This window comes from Sebastes umbrosus, chromosome 3 (assembly GCF_015220745.1).
Source record: "Sebastes umbrosus isolate fSebUmb1 chromosome 3, fSebUmb1.pri, whole genome shotgun sequence".
Taxonomy (NCBI): Eukaryota; Metazoa; Chordata; class Actinopteri; order Perciformes; family Sebastidae; genus Sebastes; species Sebastes umbrosus.
The window spans coordinates 12,206,034-12,223,216 of NC_051271.1; the positions used below are offsets into that span (position 1 = coordinate 12,206,034).

A 17,183-nucleotide genomic window follows, 5' to 3' on the forward strand; every position below is an offset into this window, starting at 1 on the left:
GAAATTACCAGCTAAAGGTGGTCTGTGTTTTATCCCCATTAGACACACACACACATGCAGTACTTCTGTACTTGGGAGAACCCTCATTAACATAATGCAATCCCTAGCCCCTACCCCTAACTTTAAAGGGGATCCTTACTAATTTTACACACCAAAGTCTGTTTTATAGGTCTTTGGGAGTACTACTACTAAGTGTGAAAACAGTTGTATTAAACCTCTTGTGGCTCCAGAGGGAGCTGCGGAAAATTTGCTAAATTGCCTAAAGTGATGTCACTTCAGATGGGTCCGAAGTAAAGACTGTATAAGAAGTGGACGTAGTCACTGTGACATCACCGATTGGTTTGTGGACTACGGTTTTGAAGCCTCCAGTTCGGCATTATGGCCGTCGCCATCTTGTTTTTGGCCGTCGCGTCATGACTCCAGGGCGGGGCTCGGCCCACGTAAAAGGCGCCAGGGGTCTGCGGCGATGTCTGCACCCCACCCGACCTTTCTTGAAACACGGACCAAGGAGTCTAACGCACGCGCGAGTCTAGGGTGCAAGCAAAACCCCGTGGCGCAATGAAGGTGAGGGCTGGCGTGCGCCTGCTGAGGTGGAATCCCGGCCCTGCGGGGTCGGGCGCACCACCGGCCCGTCTCGCCCGCATCGTCGGGAGATGGAGCGTGAGCGCGTGCGATAGGACCCGAAAGATGGAGACGAGAGGTTAACGTCATGCTGCCGTAAAGTGGTATTGGTGCCGTTGTATTGGAGCTGTTTTGCGAGTACGAGTATATGAGCACAGTATCAGACCCGATACTGATATCGGTATCGGTATCGGTGCATCCCTAATAGACATATAAGCAAACTTACATACACACACTTAAAAAAACATGCTCTAACCTTGGGTCTCCGTCAACCCTGCAAGCCTTCTTGCCCATGTGAAATACATTTTCTGTTCAATAACATTGAATATTGTGCCTCCAGATCAATTTAATTGCAATCACACACACACATACACACACACACTCCCTCCATCTCGTTCACATGTTGGGAGGAGCCGGCGTGTCGATGTGGAGAGGTAATTATTTGCTTGGCCAGTCTGAGCCTGCTCTGAGACTCAAGGACGGACTTGCCTGCAGCTACAGTACCAACCAACACTGCGATTACACAACGGAAACAGGCAGCGAGCGTGTGTGTGTGTGTGTATGCGTGTGTTTGTCTGTGTGTGTGTGATGAAGGGGCCGTGACTTGAATGAAAGTGTGTCCTTGTGTTTTTGTGTGTATGCATGCAGAATGTATAGTGGATATATGGCTCATATTTTCAAAGATGTGTGTGTGTACAGGTGTAAGTGTGTGGGCATATAAGGGCATTTGCACACAAGTCATTATGTGTCTGTGCCAGCGAGCCGATATAGAGCAATGGCTCGCTCCTGCAGGTCTCCACCTCAGGGAATCACAGCCACAGTCCCACCATTACATGAACACACAAACACACACACACACAGTCCCTTGTGTGTCACAGTATAATAGCAGGGATGGGGAGCAGGAAATTGAGGTTGGGCAAGGAGATTGGGGAGAAAAGGGGAGAGTGCGGGTGGGGAGGAAAGGAGGGAAGAGAAGGTTTCAAAACTGAGCACAGTGAAGAAAGATATATATATTAAGAGAGAGTGAGATTGGAAGAAAGCCATTGCAGGATGAGCATCAGTCATGAGAGATGAGCTGATCATCACAGACGGGCCAGACAGATAATGTTTCACTTTCTGGCCCCATAAAATCTTTTTACGACAGCTCTCCCCAGATGACTGCTACCTGTTTTTATTTGGCTCTGTATTTGTATTTGTGTGTGTGTGTGTGTGCGTGTGTAGTTGAATGCTTATAGAGTACAAAGCGTGCATAAATGGGATTGCATGCTGCCGTGTGTGCTTGTGTGCATGCATGATTGCATGTGTGAATGCACATAAACAGGATGATTATCGAGTGTGAAGTGTGTGTGAATGGGATTTCATGGTGTCATTTTCTTAGGTGTGTGCCTGTGTTTATGTGTGTGTGTGTGTGCTGTACAGCTGTAAAACTGTGCCGGAGAGTTTTGAGTGATAGCCTTGGACTGCCACAGCCAGGAGACCAATAACAGTAGGCGGCTCAAGGAGGCTCCTGCCAAGTGACCAATGATTAGATCCAACTGAAGGAGGCCAGAGCTGAATGGCCCGTCATTCCTCAGCTTCATTCCCCCTCAGAGCCCCATTCCCAGCCTCCCCCAGTAACAGGACGGCATTTCCACCGTGAGTGTTGCAGAAATGCATTGGTTTTACACTCTGGGTCATCAGTTTCTTTTAGAGTGGTGTTCAGGTCTCTGTAGGAGGGAGAGAATGTGACTCTCCCTGTGGATGCTCTGGTTAGAAATAATAAAGTTTGTTCCATTCAATCAGTTGGTATTTTAACAAAAAAAAAAAACAGCCAGTGGGAAACTCCGGGTCTGAAAAGAGAAGCTAAAGCTGAAGTGCCTTAAACTTGCATTCATTCTAATAGCCAGCAGGGGGCGACTCCTCTGGTTGCAAAAAGAAGTCTGATTGTATAGAAGTCTATGAGAAAATGACCCAACTTGTCACTTGATTTATTACCTCAGTAAACATTGTAAACATGAGTTTTTGGTCTCAATCGCTAGTTTCAAGTCTCCTTCAATACAGCATGATGTTCATTTAGTAAATTATGGTCCCATTTAGAAGCAGGGTATGCTTTAGGGTGTGGCTTCCTTGTGATTGACAGGTTGCTACCACGGTGTTGTCCGGTCTGGGAGTTGTCTGCATTTTCATCTTACAACTTTAACCCTTTCACAGTGTGTTTTCAGTTCATAAAAGTTAATTGTAACATTTTGGTCGCCTAAAAATGTCTTATGGTTGTCTTCTGGTTGCAAAATAACAAGATGGCAACGGCCAAAATGCAGAGGCTTTAAAACGGCAGTCCACAAACAAATGGTTGACATCATGGTGACGTCCCTACGTCCACTTCGTATACAGTCTATGAGTTTGTTTCATTCAATCAGTTGTTGTTTTAGCAAAAAAATCCTCCAAAACATCAGCTACTGTAGATGTGTGACGTGTGAAATCTTCGTTCCTCTGCTCTGACCTTTTGTTATTTCTTTGCCTTAATGGTACTGCTGCTTGTTTTTATGCCTCCTTGCAGACTCGGCTCTTGTGTGTGTGTATTGACTTGTAGTATTGATCAGATAGAGCAGCAGGGTGGTCCTGCACTTAGTTGTCAGTACATCCTGAAACTGAAGAAAAGCCCTGTGTTTCTCAGAATCTGGCAAACAAAAGCGGTAAAAGTTAAATCGCCCGTACTCATCTACTCCGTTCAGTCTTTTACTCATGGAATAAAAATGAGTCTCTGGGCCTGGCTGCTAGTGTGCGGGGCCAATTTATGAGTAACACATCTCCCGTCTGTATAATTCACAAACTGACCTCGGCTGTTTGACTTATTGATTTTTGCTAGAGCCGGGCTCCTAAAGCATCCCTCCCCTCCTGTTGGTGGGACTCCATCCAGAACACACTGTGTTCCGGCTCCATAGCTCCGTGGCTCCGGCTCATCCCGTGGTCGCCCTGGGGTTACTGGGGAAGGTGAGGAAGGCTCTAGCTGGCTGGTCTGCTGCTGGGGTGCCCCGGGCTTCTGGAGGGGGATGGCTCCCGCGGGACCCGCTCCCACTGATCATTACTGTCTATGAATAGCTGCTGCATTGCAGATGGAGGGAAGAGAGAGAGGAGAAGGAAAGGTAGACGGGAAGGAAGTGGTGTAATGGGTGGAGATGAGTAAATGGTTTGTGGAGAAACATCGAGAGGGAAATAAGGAGGTGTGTGTGTGTTTTCGTGCGCATGTGGGGAGGACAATTTCATTTTCAAGGACACTCTGGTCCCCCACTGTGGTGATTGCGAAGCAATTCCAGCTATATTTTCTGTTTTCAATATCTTCCCAGACAACAAAATCGGCACGTCAGCTTATTGCAGCAAGGTTTCTAAATAAAGTGTGATTGTTAGGAGGCAATAAAACAGCAACGGATACTCACAGAGAGAAAAGTGTTGGGAGGAGTGAGTGAAGACAGCCAGACAGGGTGGAAATGACGATGATAAAGAGGATGTGTCCACCGCCTCATTACATTTCAGAGTCTTTAATTAACATGTAATGATTGCTGCAGCCTCACAAACCTGTATCTGACATATATGCATGTATAGGCCTACACAGTCACAGGGGCATGTTTTTTAGGGCTGGGTATTGGCAAGAATCTGGCGATACGATACGTATTAGATACAGGGGTAGCGATTATATTGCAAAATATTGCGATACTGTAAGCAAGGTGATATATTGCAATTTTTTTAAATCAAATTTTTTGAAAAACTGTCATAGTATAAAGAACACACCAGAAATACACCATTTAGAATCTAGGCAAAAACATTAAATGCATACTGCATGCAAAAAACTACATGTTTTTTGCCCCAAACTGCATGTGATTATCATAAAGTGGGCATGTATATAAAGGGGAGACTCTTGGGTACCCATAGAACCCATTTTCATTCACAAGGTCAAGGTCAGAGGTGAAGGGACTCCTTTGACAATGGCCATGCCAGTTTGTCCTCGCCAAAATGTAGTGTAAGTTTGGAGAGTTATTTATCCTTTGCGACAAGCTAGTATGACATGGTTGGTACCAATGGATTCCTCAGGGTTTCTAGTTTCAGATGATGTCAGTAACTTCACGACGACGATACAACCTCTGAAAGATCGAACAGCGATCGGGCCGTCAGATTTTTGGGATGTTTTGGAGAATCGATACAGTATTGCACAACATAATATCGCGATACATGTGTATCGATACTTTCTTACACCCCTAATGTTTTTATAGGAGGACATTGCATTTACATATTAACGTTATGGTTCCCTTATAGCATTGAGATTAAACGTGAAATATTGCCAAATAGGTGCGTTTGCTTTTCGCTTCAACAATAAATCCTCTGCTCATGCTCCTGCTACTCTGAGCTGAGGAGGACCAGATGCGTTCACGGTCAGTATGTAGTGTCCGTCGTCTGACTATGATTGATAGCATGCCGCTGATACACCAAAATGGGTCAGTTCTTTTTATTTATTACTTAAAGGCTAAAATGCCTCTTTTTTTTGTGATGTTCAAATGTTTTTACTAAAAGAGTACATGTTGAATTACATGGGATTTATTGTTGTTGTTTTTTTGTTTTTTTTTACCGTGGTATCGAATTGGTATCGAGAATCGTGGAAATTCACTGGTATTGGTATCAAATACTAGATTTCTGGTATGGTGACATCCCTAGTTCCATCTATCTACTCTTTAGTAGGCCTATACCATTGATTGACTGTCTGGCCTGTTGAATAATGATGATGATAATAAACAATAATGATCATTCATCTCTGCTACAGGATGCCTGTAGTCTGAACTGGCAGACATGTGACATTAATTTGTCCTTGTAGCAAATGTTTGTGGTTTGGTTTGTGCATAAAAAAAGGCTTTGGCACTGACGCTACAACTCTGTGTAGACCTCCTCCTCTCTCCCTCTCTCTCTCTCTCCTCCTCTCTCTGTTTCCTATCTCTCTCCTCTCTCTCTATCTCTCCATATACTCCAGTATGTTCAGCTCACTACATCCAGTCGCGGTTAACGGGCGCGTGCGGTTGCCAGGAGAGACGCGCGTACAGTAACCGTGTAGAGCTCTCTAACGGCTGAGAGGAGCTCGGGCTCTCCCCCGCGCCATTTCTCTCCTGGTCTCGAGCCCTGGAATGTCGAGCAGCGGCTCGGGCTCTTCCTCGCGGAAGGAATTCGACGTGAAGCAGATCCTGAGGATCAGATGGAGGTGGTTCGGTCACCCCGCGGTTCCTCCGCCGCACTCCCCGCCGCTGGGAGACTACTTCGCCGGGAGGAGAGCGGGCGGCAGCGGAGGAGACGGAGCTTCAGTTAGCGGTTGTAACAACTCGAATTCAGCCAGCGGTGCGAACCCGGGTCACAGCGGGCTGGTGGCCAGCGGCAGCGCCGGGTCTAACCTGTGTAACGGCAGCAACAGAAAGTTTGCTGATCCGTTGGGAGGGAGTCGGAGCGGTCCGGGTCCGGGAGGAGCGGCAGGAGGAGCGACGGGGAGCTCCTGTCCGCGCTCCTTCAGTCAGCCCGAGTGCAGGAGCCCCGCCGCTGCCGCGCTGTCCTGGGTCTCCCCGCCGCCGACTCACCGTCGCTTGCGTCCGGCGACGACGAGCATGGAGCCTCCCGGAGCCGGAGGCGAGGCTGCGGTGCCCCAGCTGGTACCCGAACCAGCCGTGGTTGTTGAGGAGGAGGCGGTGGTCGCGGTGGCAACTGCAGCGTCCGGCACCGAGGATAACAACAATCACCCGGAAACCGACTCCAGCTCCTGCAGGTGACTTTAAACCTTTATAAGGGGAGGTTTGAGTTTGGTTTAATGTCGAATTTCGGGACTCTGTTGCTCAAACTTTGCAGAATAAAGTCTTCGATATTCACAAAACACACACTCTCTTTAAAAGTTAGGGCAAGTTTAGAGCATCTTCACCTTTTTTTTTTTTTTTTATTTATTATTATTTTTAATTTACTTATCTTTTTGTTTTTTTTTGGTCCTTTCCTTTTTTCCTTTTTTTATTTATTTTTAATTTATTTTTTGTTTGTTTTGTATGTGTTTCATTTATGTTGCTATCCGATTTAATTCATTTATATGTATAAATGTAATATGGGATATAATTTGTTTATACAATTATCTCTGTGATTTATTGGATTTTGTACAGAATACCAATAAAATGACTTTGAGCAAAAAAAAGTTAGGGCAAGTTTAGAGCATCTACACCGGTAGTTAACTTTTACAATTACAGGGAAGGAAATGAGTGTTTTATAATTTGATGAAGCAGTCTCTCATTTTCAACCACCAAGTTCACTGGAACTTGGTGGTTGATTACGTGTGGTATAATTTGATGAAACATACTTTATTGCGTTTAACCACCGTGTTCTAGTGAACTGGCATTACCTGGTTTGTCACTTTACTGTCATCATCATCATCATGATAGATGAGTACGGTAATGTTCCATTATCTCTGATGAAATCCTGTAGACACTTGGCAACAGTGGTTTGTGTACTTTGTTGTAATCCTCAGAGAGGCTGACAATAATGGGTTCATAAACTGTTTGTCTATTTAAAGGCACAGTCCACATTTATATGACATTATCATCAACACACCAGACTGAAATGCCACAGGATATATTGTATTTTGAGTGAGCTGCCCAATTCTCACCTTTGCGGACAGGAAAAAGCTCTTGTTCAGCTGTTACAAGTTCACAACTATTGTCTGTAGGCTGCAGTAAACCTCACATACAGTACATGCTCAGTTTAAGAGAGTCAAACAGCAGACTTGTCCTTTAGCTGGTTCAATTACACCTCCCGCTTGGACTCAAAATGTCATGCAAGGATTGAGGTATTGGTGTTTGGAAAAAGAGGTTGTGGTTTGCAGCTGTGGGTAAACGTGTGAAAATTAGGGAGGTTTGTCGGGCCTACCGTAACTTCTTGACATTCTTCTCACAGATCTTGACGTAGATGATGATCGGGTAGATTTCTCTCTGCAGAAGGTCTTTGACGCAGCTCAACTCGGCCTCCAGCAGGCAGTGTTTGCCCTGGTGACGTGTGGAAACAATCGGATTTTACAAATAAATGCACATACTGAATATTCCCCTACTGAGTATAGAAAAAGTAAATGAGGGATTCATTAAGTAAGAGGCTGGTGAGACAGTAATATGCGGGGCCACTCATTAGGCTACATACAGATAGACGGAGAGAAAATTATGGCTGAGTACCTTTGGGACAGCATGTGGTCCACTGATTTCTCCCCCCCAAAACTCCTAATGAGGCTCCACCAACCAGGCTCTCTGTCTGTTAAAAGACACAAACACAAACACACTCTTGCGAATACGGGATTTTCACAGTCAAATTAACAATATGACTCCAGGGCTGAGCTCCGCATGTAGCAGCATACTCTGCACTTGACATTTATATTGTTTTGTCTTCGGTGACTGGTTCTCTTTTAAGCTTTTACTCCCAAACCCTCAGTGCTCTGCGTGTTTGTGTGCACATGCATGATGAGGAGTGTGTTGCACTGGCGTGGCCATCCAGCTGTTGTGATGTGAAAGGAGGTTTAATTAATAGTTGCCATGGAGGCAGCGAAACAAGGCAATTAGGGCATCATAACTCCTCTCCCAGATTTATGTTTTTTATTATGATGCAGCAGTAAATGTGATGGAGTAAAGGGAGAAATACAGACAGTGAGTGTCTGTTTGTGTGTGCGTGTTTACTATACAGGCATAATGATGCATCTGAAAGCCTCCTATTATACTCCCAAGACACACATCAGAATATATCAATGATTCATACAGTAGGACACACACACACACACACACACACTCACAATTTAAAACCACTTTCAGTGGGAGCAAGAATTGATGTATTTTTTAAAATCGATTAATGTCTGATACACTTTTATTCTACACCCCAATTTGTTTTCCCCGAAGATTATGTGTGAGGGAGAGAAATATGGTTTTAAAGACATGTATTGTTATGCAAGGCTTGATGTCGTATCTTCAGTGATGATAGGAATCTGGCAGCGCTTAAACAGAAAATTTCTTCTGCTCAATAATAGTGATGCACGCGTACACACACACACACAAGCCTCGGCATAGGCAACGAAAGAATTACCATGTGAACCTGAACAGAATATGTATTGTACATGTACATGAATATATAGCCATGTCGCTGCACATGTTATGGTTGCCATACCAACACAGAGATTAGTTTCTGCAGCATACATGTGCATGTATGTTTTGTGATTTGTCCGTGTCTTTTGCAATTCATCCCCTCCCTCCGAGAGCTCCTGTGTACAGTATGATACTCCAAGAACACGAGTGGCAGAATCCCAAGTGGGATCATGGGAAGGGGACGCGTACTGAATCCCAGAGTGGCTGAAGGCTCGGCTCGGCTCGACTCCACTGATCTCCTCCTCTCCCTTTTACTTCCTCAACCATCCCCCCCCCACCACCACCACCACCCTTTAATCCTGGTGTGCCTCCCTTACTCACTCTCTCTCTCTCTCTCTCCCTCGGTCCCGTGTTCATGTCTGCTCACCCTTGTCCATTCATTTGCCCTCTCTTTTTTCCCCTTTTCTAATGTGTTGGGAAACAAAAGCGTTTGTATGTGTGTCACAGAGTGGGTAACATGTGACCAGGCGGGCATGTATGATCACGTCGTATATCAGCTTACAGAGACAAGTTTCATTTTGCATTAGCTGTTAGCCTACAGGCTAATCAGGCTAGATAGTTAATCACAAGGGAGTGTTCGTGCAAATGTGTGTGTAAGAGAGAGAGAGAGAGAGAGAGGCAGGGAGAGAGACACTGAATGACAGTGGTGTGAGTGTCCTTGCCTGGTGCAGGGGTTTAAAAAATCTGGCTGCATGGTGTTGATTCGCCCCAGACACACTCTCTCTTTCTCCTCTCTCCCTCTCTCTGTTTCTCTCTCAATGTTGAGTGCCTGCCAGGCTCAATTAAGGGGACTGGAAGGCAGCGTTCCCCCACTTCAAAGTCATCTCCTCTGGCAGTATTTAGCCACGCCATTCGTCTACATACACACACACAAACACACACACATGCATACACACAAGAGGACAGGAAAGCTAGCCAAAAAGCCCCCTTGGAGGGTTGGATTGGGATGGGAAAGAGAGAAAACGGAGGCAAAGATGGATGTTGGGATGATGGGGATGAGGTGGGAATGAAGTGAGTGATGGATGTGATTAGCTGAAGATATAAAAGTGAGGATGGGAGGCAGTAGAGAGGAGTAGTAGAGGACAGAGGCGACAGAGGGGAGAAGGCTCCCGTTATAGCACATCAGCAGCAGCACACACACAAACCAGAATGTGTGCACATACTGTGAATGCCACGTACACAAGCGTTTTCTTACAACTTTTCTTTGCAGTGTCTGAGATTATTTGTAAATTCAGGTCAAATCAGTTTCATTTCTAAAGCCCAAATAGATGGTGAGCAACTTCCAGGTCCTGCTAATTGGACCTGGACCAGAAAACCTTTTCTGTACACACTAGTGATACTTTACAAGAATGATGTCTGATTTATAATCCTGTTTTAGGGCGATTTTGTATTTACATTTAAAATAATTTTGTGTGTGTGAGGAAATATTGATATACATGGGTATCGCAATGCGATACTGCAGTATGTTCCCTCCGTGTTAGCGTGGGTTTTCTCCGGGTTCTCCAGCTTCCTTCCACAGTCCAAAGACATGCAGGTTAGGTTCATTGTTGACTCTAAATTGCCCACCGTAGGTGTGAATGTGAGCGTGAACGGTTGTCTGTCTCTATGTGTCAGCCATGTGATAGTCTGGCGACCTGTCCAGGGTGTACCCCGCCTTCACCCATTCTCAGCTGGGATCAGCTCCAGGCCCCCCCCCCCACCCCCCCCCCCCCCCCCCCCCCCCCCCCCCCCCGCGACCCCGAATGGGATAAGCGGTTAAAGAAAGTGGATGGATGGATACTGTATCCATCGATTCTCCAAAACACTGTATTGATTTTTAATTAACTTCTTAAAAATCCGCAGCCAACCAGGCTCAGCCGCTATTCGATATTTCGGAGGTTGTAGCGGGTCAGTTTTAAAGTTAGAGTGAAGGTACTGGCATTATATGAAACTAGAAAAAACTAAGGAATCCTTTGGTACCAACCATGTCATACTGTTTTGTCGTGAAAGAGGCTAAATAACACTCCAAATGACGCTACATTTTGGCGAGGAAAAACTGGAATGGCGATTTTTTTACAGGGGTCCCTTGGCCTCTGACCTCAAGATATGTTAATGAAAATTGGTTCTATGAGTACTAACGAGTCTCCACTTTATGATAAACACATGGAGTTTGAGGCACAAACCATGCAGTTTTTTGTATGCAGTATAAATGTATTGTTTTTGCCTATTCTAAAATGGTGTATTTCTGGTGTGTTCTTTATACTGACAGTTTTCCTAACATTAAATTGAATAAATCGCAATATATCGCCGTGCTTACAGTATCGCAATATATTGAATCGTTACCCCAATATCATGATATGTATCATATCGCCAGATTCTTGCCAATACACAACCCTAGTACACAAGCCACATTTTCCACTGCCTTCCCAGACTTTCTGTCCAGCTCTCTCTCTATTGCTGAGAGAAAATGCGTTTGGGAAATTGCAATTTAGGACAGTTTGATTTGCAACAAACCCACACACACACACATTCTTCCAAATACCTAAAAGAGTGTGATTTCTATTTAACGGTAGAGTTGAAAATTATATGAGCCTTGGAGTATCAGTCCATTTCTTATCTTTTTTTTGCTGTAGGGCCAGTCCTGCCATTTCTGCTGTTAAATTAAAAATGGAAGCACAGCCCTGGCTCTCATAAATTAAATGCTGGTTTGGGAGCCATGCCCATGATGGCTGATAATTCACAGGGTAGCTATACTTCGGGTGCTCGTCTTTGATGAACACACGTGCACGCACCGACTCACACACTCACACCTAATCAGCTCAGACAGGAAGAATAAGACATAACCCTGGGCTGCTGCACTTCCACCAGTGAATAACGAATATTGAAGCCATCCTGGCCCAAAACCCTGCTTCATTTCTCGTTGTTGGTATAGATACAAGGAAACTGGTTGCCATTAGGGAGCAGAGTAAATTACTGCACATCCTATGGGCTCGGCTCCCACAGCTATTTAATTGGCAGCTTCTCTTTTAAGTGGGCTAAATTTATCTGGCCATTTACTCCTAGTAATTGGACCATTAAAGAGCTTTTGTCTGCTTCTGGCGACATACAGTAACCCTGTTGAGAAGTGAAGGAGAGAGCAAATATGTGTGAGGGAATGGCACAAAGAAAAAGATGGCACATGGATGACACAGAGCAGCTGGTGTAGCTCCCTCCACACATCTGTCTCTTTGTCTTGAACAAAAGAGAGTCGGCGCCAACACATGCACTCAAAGCTTCTGTCTCCTTCTCTTTGTGTTTGTTTGTCCGTGTGTGTTTGTGTGAATGCCCGTCTTCGCAACAGGACGTCTAACAGCAGCGCCACACTGTCCTCATGCGTGTCGATGGAGCCATGTGCGTGTCCGGAGGAGTGTATGTTCACCGCTCTGTCCCACGCCGACGTCTCTTTCCGCAAAATGGAGGGCTACCTGAGATCCCGACAGCTTTGTGATGTCATACTGGTGGCTGGAGAAAGGCGGATACCTGCACACAGGTAGGAGCAAAGAGACCCTAAAATATTACACAAACATGCAGAGCAAAGATGGTGATGTTGAATAGATGTATGTCATTAGGGCTGCAACTAATGGTTAAATCTCATTGTCAGTTAATCTCTTAGTTGTGTTTTGGATTAATTGATTTATTGTTTGAGCCAAAAAGAATCTAAAAATGTGAAAAATTCCCATATTTCTAAGTTCCTAGAGCCAATGTGATGTCTTTGAATTGAATGTGTTGTCTGACCAACAGTCCAAAACCTTCAGGTATTTAATTTATGATATAAAACAGAGAAAATCGTCAAATCCTCACATTTGAAAAGATGCAATTAATCAACCATTTTTGTTTGCTAAATGTCTAAATGGGTTTATTCATGTATCAAAATTGTATTAATTTTCTTAATTATTCAACTGCTCATTTTAGCACTATACATGATAAATGTGAGCCTGTGCAAAATGAACTGTAATACCTGTGTTACATTGGCAGAATGAAAGATTAGATGACAACTGTAATCATCAAAAAATGCTTTTTTACATCATTTTGGGAAATGAAGGCAGAAATGTAAATATGAGTTTCAGTTTTCTAAAGATGTTTTTAACAATATGTATCATATTATAACTAGAACTGCCTTGCAGTAGAATGCCTCCGCCAACCAGTCCATTTGCAGTTCCATGTCATTTCCAACCATTTTATCTTATTAGACATGTCTGTGAAATTGTCCTAAAATTAGCATATGAATTATTGAGTAATGGCTCAAAATGTGTTTGTGAGGTCACAGTGTCCTTTGACTACCAAAATCTAATCGGTTCATCCTGGAGTCTAAGTGGATGTTTGTGCCAGATGTAATACAATTCTCTCCAGGCTTTCCTGAGATATGGCTTTCACAAGAATGGGACGGACGTGAGGTCACAGTGACCTTGGCCTTTGACCACCAAAATCTAATCAGTTGAGTCCAAGTGGATGTTTGTTCCAAATTTGAAGAAATTCTCACCAGGCGTTCCTGAGATATCGCGTTCATGAGAATGGACCAGACGGACAGACAACCCGAAAACATAATTCCTCCTGCCACAGCTGTCGCGGGCACGGAGGCATAAAAGTGTTTATTTTGGCCACTTTCCCAATGTTGCTGTTTGCCCAAAACTTCCTGGCACAGTGAAGCATGCACACTATAAATGTTGACACACAAACACTCACTAGGGCTGGACAATATGTTAAAAATTTCCAACTTAACCACTGTCATTCCAGGTGTGTGTGTGTGTGCGGCGTAACGCACTCCTCTCCCCTAGTTTCAGCGAGGAGATCAGCTGTTCTTGCGGCGGAGCATCGTAAAACATACGTCATTCAAACTCGACAAAAACAAAATAAAAACTCACGAAAACCGTCTTGGTTGTTGTTTCCAACAATCACTGACTCTGGTTTGGTTGAAATAAATCCTCAAGTTAGTCTAGTTAGATATGAAAATATGCCGGCTCTACACGTTGTTTCCCCGTTGTCTCTCTCTCTGCCTGCAGAGCAGCAGATGAGCGGCTCACGTTCTTTGGAGGCAGACCATTAAATTAGCAAAATAAAATGACAAACATTGCCGAAAAAATCACCCAAAAAAACAACTGATGTACGGTGATGTACTCCGTAGCCGATATATTCGTCCAATCGCACACATGCATACTCACTCTGTCTATATACAAGATACTGACAAATGCAAACACACTCACAAATGAAACAAAAATCCATCTAGAGCTGTAAGAATTAGTCGATTACTCATTCAACAGAAAATTAATCTGCAACTATTTTGATAATCGAATAATCGCCACTTTTCAAGCAAAAATGCCAAACAAATTGCAAATTGTATATCTTTGTGTTTTGGACTGCTGGTTGGACAAAACTAGCAACTTTAGGGTATGAGAAATTGTGATATATATTTCTCACTATTTGATGACAAGTCATAGACAAAATAATCAATCGATAATCATAAAAGTAATTAATCGATAATAAAATTAACCGTTAGTTGGAGCCCTAAGTCCAACATGTACGTCAAACTTTTTATTATGCACATACATGCAGAAGCATTGCATGCAATGACACATTCAGCACAACGTCTGAACATGTGCTTGTACACACACACACACACACACACACACACACACACACACTCACATGATGACACATACTGCACACACCGGATACTGTTTGGAAAGAATCTTACACACACACAGCAGAGCCACAGTCACGCTCATGAAAGTCCCTTTTATTTTTGTAGTCTCTCTGTACCACACATAGTCAAGTGAGCCTCAAACACACACACACACACACACACACACACACACGTGCCTGTCACCCACCTCATAGCCCCCACTACGCTGCTCTGTTGCTCTTGCTCTCTGGGCATGAGGCCACGGGTGCAGCAGCAGGGTCCATCTGCACAAGGAAGACAGAAGAGCGGGTCCTCCACCAGCAGAAAGCCTCCTTTTCTCTCACTGCCTGCCTCCTCTACCTCATTTGATTTAGTCCTCCAGGCACAGATGGTGACAAACAAAAGACCCTGCTGTAGGAGAATCCTAATGGTGTATGTGAAAGAGTGTGTTGGCATCTGAAGGTGTGTGTACGTGTTGTTGAGTGTGTGTGAGTGTACGAGCAAGGGGGTGGGAGTAAGATGTTTGAAAGTGGGTGTTTTGTTTGCAATTGATTTATTGTACGTGTAGGATAAAAAACGCTTTTCTGGGAACAAAACACACACCCTCTTTCTCTCCCTCTCTCTCTGTCTTACATGTACACACAAACAAATGCGCACCGTACATGCTGAATAGGCCACTTGTAATGTGTATAGCTGCATATTTCTTGTGGAGTTTGTTGCAAGCGCCGCACTTTAAACTAAACTCGAGCTCTGTATATGTACTTTAAAAAAGTAGAGCACAGTTATACCGTTTGTCTCTGGGGCAGTGCCCCATACAAATATATTATCTTGCAAAGCTATTTTTGTACCCCCAAGTGAACACCTCTGTAAGAGTGCTACCTAAACTGATTTGAGTTAATATTCCTTTAGCTCAGAAACTTCTATGTACCATTGTTGTAGATCAATAGGTATGCATCTGGGGCCCATTATGTGCATACTATGGTTCTTGTCTGTTTTTAGTACAACATGGAAGACAAGAGCTACTTTCCAAATTGCATACTTTTTCTTTTTACGTACAGTAGTACATACAGCAGCTGCCCTTACAAAGTACATACTCTTGCAGTATGCATACAATTGGGACATACTACTTCACCTTGAACTTTGACTTACTTGCTGGTCAGAATGGCCAGAAAAGCATGCTGGCTTGCATACTGCAAAATACAACTGGTTGTAGTAGGACATCCTGGTATTTTTCGCATACTGCATTTGACATACTATGTATTGGGACATACAAAATATTTTTCTGTCGTACTAAATAGTAGAGTAGTATGGGTATTGGGGTGTAAGATCGAATATCGTGATATGTTTGTGATACTGTGTCGAATCTCAAAAACACTATTGATTTTTAATTAATAGTTTACATGCAAAGATTAAGTCTTTCAATACTTTATTTCATTTGCAAAGAGATGCACCTCTCAGTGTTTGTGTCCTCTCAAGGTAGTGCTATGATGTTACAGGGACTGTGATAAATCCCACTGACAGATCCAACTGTTCTGATTGCATAAAAAAGTGAAATATTGTACTTATGCATGTGGTGGTGTGTTCTTTATACTATGACCGTTTTCCTAAAATTAGATAAAAAATCACAATATATCAGCTTATTTACAGTATCGCAATATATTGAATCGTAACCCCTGTATTGTGATAGGTATCGTATCACCAGAGTCTTGCCAATACACAGCCTTAACGCACAGTTAGTCTACAGCCATGCTAGCAGCTCTGTGAGGTTGTACATGCTAACATGCTCACAGTGACAATGCTAATATTTGGAGTCGATGTTTAGCAAATATCATGTCTACCATGATGTTCACCATCTAAGTCTAGCATGTTTAGCATGCTAACATTTGCTCATTGGCACTATACACAAAGTACATCTGAGGTAAACAGGTATTTCATTAGTTTTGCAGGTATTTGGTCATAAAACAAAATCAAGTTAATTTTATTTATACAGCCCAGCAATATCACAAATTTGCCGCAAGGGGCTTTACAATCTCTACAGCATACGACACCCTCTGTCCTTAGACCCTCTAGTCGGATAAGAAAAAACTCCCCAAAAACAACTTTTAACGGGGAAAAAATCTAAGAAACCTGAGCCTAAGTGTTCGACGAATTAAAGATTTAGACCAAGTGATGGCGCTAGATAGGAATTACTGAGTTATTACACTTCATCCTGAGGAGGGCATTATAATCAGCCATCCAATAGGTGTTGAGACATTTACCTGGATAAAGGAAAACTTTGACCTGCTGGTCAAAAAGTCTTGGGGTCATTAGGAAACACTGACCGACTGAAACGGACATATTGCCATCCCTAGAGCCACGCCATTAGCGTGGCTAACGCTAAATGTACTTCTCCTCTACCTTTATGTGTGGAGAAAAGTCATACCAGTTGAGTAAGTCTCTCCTACCAGCCCTCCTGTTGTTTTCCCCTCTCTGTTTTTCCACCACTGTGTCTCTGCACCGAGCAGCACATCCACACTCAAACACAAACAGACACCGTGTTCAGTTTCCAGCTCGCCCTCCTTTCCTGAGTCCAACTCGTCTGTTTCCTGCTCTCTTCACTCCAGCATTTTGTCTTCTCTGTGCTCTTTCCATTACAGAGTGACACGCTGCCTGCCATGTCTCCGTCTTCTGCTAGGTGCATTTGTGCGTAAATAACCCACTACTGTATATAGTCTCTGTCGCTCACTGCGAGTCAGACAGAGACCCACATGAAAAATTAAGGAGTA

General features: G+C 43.8%; 1 protein-coding gene across 5 annotated transcripts in view; it reads left to right on the forward strand.

The window, feature by feature from the left end:
* Positions 1-17,183, forward strand: part of klhl5 (kelch-like family member 5) — a 66,845-nt gene that overhangs the window by 27,813 nt on the left and 21,849 nt on the right. For 3 of the 5 annotated variants that reach the window (XM_037765374.1, XM_037765375.1, XM_037765373.1), the window contains one exon: positions 12,100-12,288. In XM_037765374.1, coding sequence (XP_037621302.1) covers positions 12,140-12,288 — 149 coding nt within the window. In that variant the 5' untranslated portion in view covers positions 12,100-12,139. Of the gene's footprint in view, positions 1-5,566; positions 6,392-12,099; positions 12,289-17,183 lie in introns of those variants that run through there. The other 2 variants (XM_037765371.1, XM_037765372.1) reach the window with 2 other exon arrangements.